A 10,986-nucleotide genomic window follows, 5' to 3' on the forward strand; every position below is an offset into this window, starting at 1 on the left:
ACACACACACACACACACACACACACACACACACACACACACACACAAATTATTTTGTTTAAAGAAAAGAAAACTGAACAGAAAAACATATCTGTTGTAACAGAGAACTACAAAAACATCACGTTCTTAACAATCTGAAGTACTGTGCAGCCATCTAGGCATAATTATCATCTTTATGAACTTTTTCATTCCTTCCCAAGTAAGTTCACAGCTCAGAAGGTGGAGTACACTTTCTTCTGTTACATTTCACAACTTAAAAATAAAAAAAGCCTCCACCTCCCCCTGTGGGGAGCAGCCTTGCTAGGCCACAGAGGAAGATAATGCATCCAGTCCTGAAGATACTCGACAGCCTAGGGTTAGATGGAAGGGGAGGAGGAACCTCCTTATCAGTGGACTTGAAGAGGACCCTGGGAGGTGATGAGGGAGGGAGGGTGGGATTGCGAGGGAATGAGGGAGCAGGATACAGCTGAGATACAAACTGAATAAATCATAAGAATAAAAACCTCTACAAAATTACACTGCCTCAGCTATAAAAATCTTTCCCCAGTATATATACTATGTGAGAAATACTGTGACCAAATAGAAAAACTGTAGAAGAATCTAAAAAGTAGTCTAAGTGAAATCAATGTTTATTCTTTTTTAAAATTTTTTATTAGTTACAGTTTATTCACTTTGTATCCCAGCTGTAGCCCCCTTCCCTATCCCCTCCCAATCCCACTCTCCCTCCCTCTTCTTCCCCTATGCCCCTCCCCCAGTCCAATGATAGGGCGGTCCTCCTCCCCTTCTATCTGAACATAGTTTATGAATGTTCATTCTTAACTGTCTTCTCTATGTAGGGAGTCAATGTGAGGCAATTAACGATGCAAACATATTGTGTCAGAGAAATGTCAATACTTCATGCTCAAATCAAAGCTCCTTTTTTGTCTCTCTCCTACAGAAACCATAGGGCTCCATACTCACATTTTAGAATCAACAGGTTTTGGTTCAGATCTCACTGAGCAACTTTTTAGCTCTGAGACATTTTGCAGGTTATCTATTCCCCAGTCCTCTCCTAGATTTGGATTGAGATAAAAACAGTGAGGAACATGATATCCAAGCGTTAGCTCTCAGTGTGGTCCAGACTGTCAGTCAACGCACTGACTAGGGTGGGGATAGAGAAGCAACAGGACAGATAATACCCATTTATTCTGGAACCAAACTTATGACTTAATAAAACTAACGTGAACTGCAGTATAAAATGTATTATTAGCAAAAATTCTATGCCTTTATTTTCATCTAAATTGTTTTCATTCTATTGAGTGCATGTAATGGTAGTATAGCATATTAGACTTCCTGGTTCTGATCAATGACCTCTTTATAAGTGACTAACTACATTTCCACATCCAGTGATGATTTTATTTCTGTATTACTGGAATGATATGCAGAATAAGTAAAATGAACATACACACTGAGTGGCACAGCATTCTTTATACTGTAAAGAAAAAAACAGAAGTCACAAAAGGGATTAACTTCAGTGTTATAGGCTATAAACTTAAGAAAAAAATTATTGGTATTTTCTTACACATTTACAGCTTTACATTTTCTTGTTGTGCCACTATGATATTTTTTGAAATAGCCATTGCACTGAGGCTGGTTTCACAGTAATTTAGCATATCAACTGAGTCTCTTCCTTAGCTATGTATAAGCCTTACTGTACTCAAAAGTGTGTTCATTGCTGTCTATATTTCATTAAAAACCTTGATGCATAAAATTCTCTTCTGAAGCCTGAAATCATTTTTATTGTGAGCCTCCAGTTCTCAAATCTTACCCTTCCTGCCCTCTTCATTCAAAGAGTTGTCCTTGCCTCCTTGTCCAGACCAATCGTTAATTGTATCAGTCTACAGCACTTTGAATACCTGGATAATCCCACCTCTTTGTCTCACTGTTCTGCTTTGCTGATTTCACATGCTTGTTTGACCCCTTTGGTCACAGGCTTTTTTGTTGACTACAAGTGACCCAAATATGCATTTGGCTAAGTTCTTCCAGAGGTTCTGGTTAATCTTGACTTAACACTGTGTTTCCAAATATCTGAGAAGACAGATTAAGTCTTAGAATAGGAGTAAAACAAGTTAGAAGAGATGAACATAAGGTTTCATGAACTCCACCCATCAGGAAGTCCCTTTTTCTAGCAACACTAAGCCAATAACCTGAATCCATCAAGAAAGCTCCTGACATCTACGCAGTGTACGTATCTACCCAGCTCACAATGTGGGCTCTATTTACTCAGTGTGTGTAACTCACATTATCTATCTACGAGATCTTTCTCTTAGAAAATATAGTGAGTTCATTCAAAAAGATAAGCTATTTCATACCTTAGATTAAGTCATTGTTAGAATTTTGCCATTTAATATAGTTTTTTAAAAGTAGTAACACTGTGGATTTACATATTTTACTCTATTTAGTTTTTTTTTTTCCCTAATACATTATACTAATACATTACATCAATCCAAATTTGGCAACTCGAAGACCCTTCAAACTATCTCAGGTTTCCACTCTTATAACCTCTTCACAGTTGAACATTTCTGTTGGTTTCCAGCATTCCTAGATTTGGAATCAGAGACTTGGTCTCCTTAGCTGGGGATGGTTCCCTATAAGCCATGATGTATTACCAGATGTGTTCAGTGCTCTTGGAGGCAGGTGGCCTTGAAGTTTTTCCATCATACACAGAAAATATAAGTATGATGCATGTCTTTAAAAGCGCTACAGTGCATTGTAATACTTAGATTAGCTTTTTCTTTGTTTACTTCTTTCTTAGAATAGCTCTACTTATTTTTGTTTTCTTTTTCTACATGTAAAAATTATTTATATATATTTCCAAAAAATGCCTCACTTCTCTTCCTGGGAAGACCGTGTTACACATATAAATGCACACATTAACATATGTACCATATACAAATTTTGGAAGATATCTCTTTAAGATGTTAGTACTCATTACCCAGAAGACTCAGTCTCATTCACTTGTTCGATTGTATTATCTCTCATTTGTTTTCTTTTATAAAATATTGAGTAATCTTAAACAAAGATTCAAAGAACTCTACTTTGTCAGTTCCTATATTTCTTTGTGCCTATGCATTACCTCTATTGATTGCAACATACACTCTCTCTCTCTCTCCTTGACAGCATTTATTTTTCTACCTTTCAACATTCTCTTGTGCATTATAGTAGGAAAATGCAGGTAAGAACTATGTTTTTGCCTGTCTTATCTCCTCCTAAATGTTTTTATAGACAGTTTTGTATTATGTCCTTCCAGACTTGAATATTCTACCTTTCAAATGCATATGACTTACTTCTTCCTAGGTTAATGCTGGGACTTCCAAGTGGTATTGTGTGCAAAACTATAAGCAGTCTCTTGTCCTCAAGTATACAAAGATATCCTGTACATACCATCTCAGCTGTTCTTTTCTTATGCCAATTTTGAAGGTATTCAGATTCCAACATCAGATGGAACTTTATAACCCTTACTTCATCTTGGCTTGTAAACTACTTACTTTGTTGACATGTACATTTATACTTACAGATCTCCAAAATCCATTTCTTCTTGTTCATTCATCCTACTCTCATTCTGCTTTGTGTTTCTCATTCTTTAGAATATTCACTTTCTTAAGCACTAAGGAAACTATTGCATAATAGAAGTTTTCACACATCTGACACAGCAATTAAACACAGCATCTTAAAATAGCATTTTGCAGTTGTATGTGTTTTAAATTATTAACAAACAGATAAAATGAGCTCAGAAAATGTCACATCCCAATAGGTGTAACAACGAACATCAGAGATGGAGATGAGTTGATGGTGACATGCTGGCAGACAGAGGCAACACCTATATTTATAACCTTGCAGGGTGATGAAAGGAAAATATTTTTTGGTTACCTTGTCCAAAAACCCATTTTTTCTTGTTATGCTCTTAGTTTGAAGTACAGATATTATATTCATATTTAGTAAACAAATGCTGAACATTTTTCATGGGACTTCTACAAAACAGCTATAGACAAAGGACTGTCTATTCCATCGCAGTCTCAGATGCCCAGCTAAAATAGCTCACCAATTTACCTGTGCTTAAAGAGTCCTGCATACATGTGTGCTAACTTTCCTCTAGTGAGGTTCTTTAGCAATTCTCCATGTGATACTAATTATTGTTATTTCCAGCCTAAGTACCCACTCATGAAAGGTACTCCTTAATAAACACTTGTCAAACTATAGTCTCTGTACTGTATCAAGAGTAAACAACATAGACATGATTTTGTGTTAGGAACAGCAAAGCAATGCAAAAGCACATCTACACATAATGCACATACATGCAGAAGGTGGGCCAGAAGATAGCATCAGATTTCCCACATATTACCGACCCTTCACCCCCTGTGTGAACTCTTGAAGTTTACTTATCGTTCAAAGTTAGCTTTCTTCGACTCGACGTGTGAAACAGCGATGCACTTCCTACTCAGTAGGGGAACAACAAGTAGGAGTGTAATCATTTCGCACACTGCCATGCTGTTAAATAGCTAAAAGTCCTGTTCCCACTGTGTAGCCTGCACAGTGACTGAAGGCGCTACATCACATGTTGGAACGAACTGTCACCAATAGTCTCAGCTAACTCTGAACACTGTACACAACAATAGTAACCAGTCAGCCAAAATGAACACACCGGTATAGCGGAAGTCTGTTACGAGGGATGACGAATCACTTTCTGATTGGAATTAATGCTCATAACCACAGTAGGGAATTTATATGGGGTAGTTTTAATAGGGTCACAATATCACGGCTGGTGAGGTCTCAGGCCTTTGTGGGAAAGCTTTTTCTGTTCTTTACTAAAGGCACAGGATGTTTTGCCCCAGTGGTCACTAGTGACTACAGAGGCTCATTACTGAAAAAAGTGCAAAAAATAAACAGCTGTTGAGTGCCTGTCCATAAATGACACATTCATAATATCTCCATAAACCCTTCCAAGGTATAGGGAACATCACAGAAAGGGCAGCAAATATAGAGCTGGGGGAAGGGAGATACGCATGTAACACTGATTTCCAGCTATAACACTGCTAGAGACTTGAACTCAGTGCTGTTATGACATACAGAAGTTCTCCACACTAGTTGGACTATGTGCACTCTGTCCTGGAAGGGCTCCTCATGGGTTTATAGATAGATAATGGTAATGGAAACAGATAGCAACTTTCTAGACTCAAAAGTACCTGGTAAGTGCCACTTTCTATAAACAAGCTATCACTGTGTTTCTTTTAACAAGCTAGTGAACTTAATGAGACAAACATATATACACACACAGAGTAAGAGAGAGAGAATGTAAGAGAAGAGGACGGAAATAAACAGAAAGAAGAGGGGCAAGAGAAAATGAATGGACTGAATATATTGAAATATATTTTATACATGTGTGAAATGTCATAATATTCCCTATTACTCTTATTAATATATGGGTTATTAATATATGCTAATAAACAATTTCTTAAAAGAAGTGTTGGCTCTCTTCCATTTCTTTGTCTTTGACATTGAATTAGAAACAACCTTTCTTTACCCTGACTAATAAATTTCCAGACTAGCACAGGAATGTGGCTCTTATATAATTTTAGCATGTAGTCATCAAAATGTATATAAACATTTTATCTAAAGACACACAATACATATGAATACAAATAATTTCTACTGTGAGAATTTTAGTACTTAGCATCAGTCTAACAAGACAAAGAAAAACTTCACCAGCATTGTGAATGTAACAAAAGTTAACAGTAACTGAATTAATCTATGGCTCATCCAAATAAAATTTAAAACACAGGGGAGACTGTGGCTGAGGTGTTCAGATGACACCTGTTGAGCATGTAAGTAGTTACTGAAGCAAGATAGCACCACAGGCTCTAAGGTTCTGCTCAGTGATTTCTCTTCGTCTCATTGTGATACAATGAAACTGTTTTCACTACTGGGAAAGTTTATACTACTGATGTCGATTATTAAAAATCTCTTAAATCAAAGAATCGTGATAAATTATAGAAATTAAAAAACCTTTTTACAGGTAACTGGAAGAATTAAATAAAAACAGTAAGAAGTTAATAACAGTTATGGGCAATCAGTAAGAACATTTTGTAAGCTTAACTTTTTCTTGTTTTCTGGAGCCTTACAATTAGTAGGAAGAAAAATAATCAGCATTCCCCAGTTTTTCATAGGAGAGTGTATGTTTCTTAATTGTAGAGCAATAAACGTCATAACTAACCATTCCTTTGAAGAAACATGTTTTGAGGTAGTTAATTCTTATTCTACAAGAAACTCTACAATTTCTTATTATTGTGTAAATAATTCTAAATATCCATTTCACTTGTACGCCACCTCCATAATAGGACTTTAGAAGACTTTTAGGTCTCATTTTATTTGGTGTACTACATTAAAACTTACAATATCAGTTACCAAAACATGACTGCACCCCAGAAACCACGCTCAGCAGAAACCTGTCAAATACAAGGAGGTTCTACACCTTTTACTCCCTTATTCAAATAAGTATGCACTGCAGATGAACATTCTAGGAAACTTAAGTAGTTTTAAGTTTATGAAAACTTCCTCACAACTTAATCAGTAACCAGTTAATGTCAGCCCTTTTAGCTGGCAAACTCATTCTCTTTATATATATAAGAGAATGTGTGTGTATGTATGTATGTATGTATGTATGTATATATATATATATATACATATAAGTATACACATCTATGTATATATATACACACACACATATATATACACATCTATTTATCTATCTATCTGTCTGTATATCTACATATATCCCAAATTGTCCGGGAAGAAAAAAAAAAAGAATGATTAAGTTGATGAGAATTTTGCTGGGAAGTTTGGTCAATGAAAAAAGCATGTATTTTCCCATAGGAAACCAGTAGGCGGTACCAACTCTAGTATTTTACCTTCCACAGTTTTAAACCCAAAAACTCCAGAAGAGGTGGTTATTATAAGGATTGCATAGTTCCTGGCTCATTTAGGGGAGGTAGGAATTAGAATGATTTGGAAGCCACAGATAGAAATATAAAATATAGAGTTGATCTAATGAAAAATTAACATTAAATAAATGAAAGCATAAGAGGACAAAAGGCGTGTTTTTTATAGAGAGGGTTCTACTGGAAATTCCTTCAAATCAGATAACAAGTGTTGGTTAGCCAGTCTCAAGAGAATATTCTGAAGTAGGGACAAAACCAGCCTGTTAATGGACACCAATGTTTTCTTATTCAAGTTATTTCTTCCTTACTTGCTCTGCTCTTTTTATTTTGTTTTGAATTTCAAAGAACTAAAAAGTTTATCAGCATGTGACCTACAGAAAGTATTATATCCACACATCATTTTAAATGAACAGTTCCACATATGTAAAACATCATAATTTAAAATATATATTTTTTAAAACAGAATATTGTAAATGACTTTGAACTGTATTTTGTTTGCTGTCTGACCCATATGAAAGCCCATATTTGAGAAATGACCTCACTGTACAAAATAATGCATTCCATATTTGGGTTTAGAGTCATAATACAAGCTTCAAATTTTAGAACTATGGTAGGCTCCTCTCTTGTCCTCTAGAGGGGCATAGGGGGAGAAGGAGGAGGGTGGGTGGGACCGGGAGCAGATGAGGGAGTGGGCTACAACCAGGATACAAAGTGAAAAAATTGTAAATATCTGTAATAACAATAAATTTAAAAAAATAAAATATTTAGAACTATGAACTTCAAGCAATAGAGTGGTGTTTGCAGACAGTAAAACGATCTTTTTCTCATTCAAAAAGGCAATGGGCCTTCTTAATAAATAGCTTCCTGTCCACAAAATAATGAATGAATGAATAAATGAATGAATGAATGAATAGTAAAACACACACATATCTGCAACTTGCAAGTCTTAGAGTTAGTTATACAAGCGTGGTACAGGTAAAATGCATAATTTCCCTGATACGACAATGAATTTTAAACTTCCATTGGAGTCCTTATTCTTTTGCTGCAATGCATAAAACACAAAACACCAAACTTTTCATGTCACAAGCTGCACATACAGAAATTTTATGAACCTTCAACTTGAAAAAAAAAAAAACCCTATAAAATAAGTTATTCATTCTTTTGCTATAGGTCCTTGTTTTTCTGAAGTTTTTTTAGATGACCTAGAAAAATCTTAATAAGGTAAAAAGTAATTTCATTTATATTTATTTTGTCATAACTCAAACAATGAGAAATTCAAAACTGATTTTCTCATTTGGCTGGAAAAGGAAGAAAATGAAAGGTTCAGACTCAACCTAGTTCATCCTCCGATTTTAAGATTCAGTCTATGTCTGTCTTATGTTTATTTGGGGACTGAATTCTCCCACAGATTACGTTACTGTGAAAAGTAGAAAAAAAAATATATATATATATTTATTGCCTGCTAGTGCATCTCTGAAAAGTGTTGCTGAGTTTACTAGAGGCATGCAACAGGGCACTCAAACACCACAGAAAGCATTCAACACTTCAGCAACACTGGCCACCTTCAGCAGCCCTTTCCTCTACCCTGTCCTCAGGTCTGGCGAGGGGGCACCTGATAACCAGTATCAGGTGCTTAAGAGAGGAACCCTGTCTATTTAAATTAAGAAAGGATAATTTTCTACCTTGCAGGCGTTGTCTCATGAAACCCAAGTGAGCACGGACACAAGTGACCATTCCCTCTCCTCGAAAGACACCAGCAAGGGCTTAAAACCAACGCACTGGCGAGGGGGAAGCATGAGGAAGACAGCGCTGAAGATGTAAACCCGCCGGAGCTGGCGGAGCCGGCTGGGAAGGACCCACTGCACTGCCCAGGCAGGGCGCGGAGGCGAGAGAGGAGCGCTCAGGGACCGCTGCCATCCTAGAAACCTCCAGCTCCGGCCGCCTGGCCAGCAGCCAGCCTCTCGGTGGCCGCGGTCCCCGCCCCTTCACCTCTCCGTCTCTCTGGCCAGGAGGGCCCTGCTGCCCCACGGCCAGCGCCCCGCGGGGCCCTCGGCTTCTGGCACGGCGGGTGGCTCAGGCCAACTTGCCCGACCGCCCGCGGCGCCGTGGCCCCCCGTGGCCAGCACCAGCTACACGCCTCGCCAGAGGAGGGGGATGCGCGCGTCTTCAAAACAATCGCGGCCCGGAGAGCACTTTGGTTCTGCCTCCGAGAGCGGCTTTTCCCGCTGCGGGCTCGGACACGGCCAGGAATCGGCGCGCACACGCGCACACACCCTCATACACACACACCCCCGCGCGCGCACAGACTTCTTGGCCAGCGTTGCCATCACACACCCGGGGAACGCCACCGAAGGGGCCAAGTACCTGCTCTCTGCTAGCTGTTGTGCTGTTCACTTCATCCTCCGTTGACAAGGAAACCAAACCGCACTTCATTTTTTTTTTTTTTTTCCAGAAAAACCTTCCACTGCCATCATTTGAAAATTGATTTACGGGGAGGGGAGAAGGAGGAAGAAGGGATAATATAGATATCAGGATATCTATCATAAAATTATCTCGGTTTTTTTTTTTAAATAAAAAAGTCAAATGTGCAAAAGCCATAGTTAATGTAAAGGAGGGAAAAAGCATTTGCTTAAAAATAATCCATTAACTACCTGCAAGAAAAGTTTCATGTTATCAACTGATATCAAAAACAGGAAGGGAAAAAACGAAATGTTTCTCACAGGCTTCCAAAAAGGTCACAAAAAGGCAAAATTAATGTCTTTGCTCAGTGGTGCGCATCGAATTGCAAGACGGCAAACTTGTGAAGACGGCTGGAAAATCCCACCTACACAAAAATGGAATTGGAAAAAGGGTATGTAAAAAAATAGTTAGAAACATGCTTTCTTATCTTTACAAAGGGGGGAAAAATAGGCACCACACTTCACCACGCTTTTCCCATAAAACCAGTTGCACATTTTGCTGGACTTGGGAGCCGCTCTCAGCGAGCAACGCCACCGCGGACTCCCAGACACAGCGCCTTGTCTAGAGAACCATCGCATGCTAGGAAAACTTGATTCAGGAAAAGGCTCAAGACCATGCCCGTCAGCTTTCCCAAATACAAACAATAATCAAAGAAGTGGGAAGAAAAAAAAAAAAAAGAAGAAGAAAAACAAAAACAAAAACAAAAAAAAAAAGGACAAAAATAAAAAAAAAGAATAGGACAAGAATGCCACTGAGAAGGTACTCACCGAGCGGGAGTAAAATGTTGGAATAAAAATGAGATTTAGGAAAATACAGTATGGCGGTGGAAGATGGAATGAAGCGCGTTTTTTTCTCAGTCTCTGCCTCGGGCACTGACACGTGACTCGGAGCCAGGCGGACTTGCAGGCGGCGTGGGGACCGCGCTGCTGGGCGACCTCGGAGCCCTCAAAGCCCTGTGGGCCGCTCGGGCGAGCACGGCGGTGGGAGCCCGGCGAGGCGGCCTCCTCGGCGAGCCGGGACTAGCAGGTGCCGCTCACGCTGGGCTGAGCGCACGCACACGCACACGCAGACGGGCAGGGCGCGGGCTAGCGGGGACCGCGCGGGGCGGGCCGGAGGCGCGCAGCTGCCGCCGCCGCCGCCGCCGCCGCTGCTGCTGCTGGTGTGGCCGCTGGTGCTGATGCTGCGGGCGCTCCGCCAAAAAGGGGCAGATTAAGGATGCTCAGCGGAGGCCTCAGAGAGTACCCAACTTGCTGCCCACTGCAAAGTTGCCGCTTGCCACTTGCTTATTTTCTGGCTGTCATCTCCAGGTAGTTTCCTGTGGAGAGCTCCTACCCCTCTCCCCAAGTTTCACTCAAGCCCGGATTAACTGGATCATTTTATTCATTTGATCTCGGAGTTCCTATTTCTTGTAAACTGCTTTGCCTATGTCACTTCCTCCCCCTAGGAACAGTTCCCACCTTGTGGTTCTCGGGGAACCTGGATTTGCTTTACGGGGCAGGGGGCGTTGTCACTGCAAAGCCAACGTCAATCCCTTTGGCTGTCTGGGAGTGTT

General features: G+C 39.6%; 1 protein-coding gene across 5 annotated transcripts in view; it reads right to left on the bottom strand.

Annotated features, from left to right (window-relative positions):
* Positions 1 to 10,375, bottom strand: part of Ralyl (RALY RNA binding protein like) — a 776,281-nt gene extending 765,906 nt beyond the window's left edge. Inside the window, exons 1-2 of one of the 5 annotated variants that reach the window (XM_055603250.1) lie at positions 10,202 to 10,265; positions 9,339 to 9,438 (exon numbers count right to left, since the gene is read on the bottom strand). Coding sequence is in view for 2 of the 5 variants with exons in the window: in XM_055603253.1 (XP_055459228.1) it covers positions 8,657 to 8,708 (52 nt within the window). In the remaining 3 variants the exon portion in view is untranslated. Of the gene's footprint in view, positions 1 to 8,656; positions 8,930 to 9,338; positions 9,439 to 9,694; positions 9,799 to 10,201 lie in introns of those variants that run through there. The other 4 variants (XM_055603251.1, XM_055603255.1, XM_055603253.1 and 1 more) reach the window with 4 other exon arrangements.
* Between the last annotated feature and the right edge of the window lie 611 nt (positions 10,376 to 10,986).

The sequence above is a fragment of the Psammomys obesus genome, unplaced genomic scaffold (assembly GCF_907164565.1).
Source record: "Psammomys obesus unplaced genomic scaffold, mPsaObe1.curated_primary_1811, whole genome shotgun sequence".
Lineage (NCBI taxonomy): Eukaryota > Metazoa > Chordata > Mammalia > Rodentia > Muridae > Psammomys > Psammomys obesus.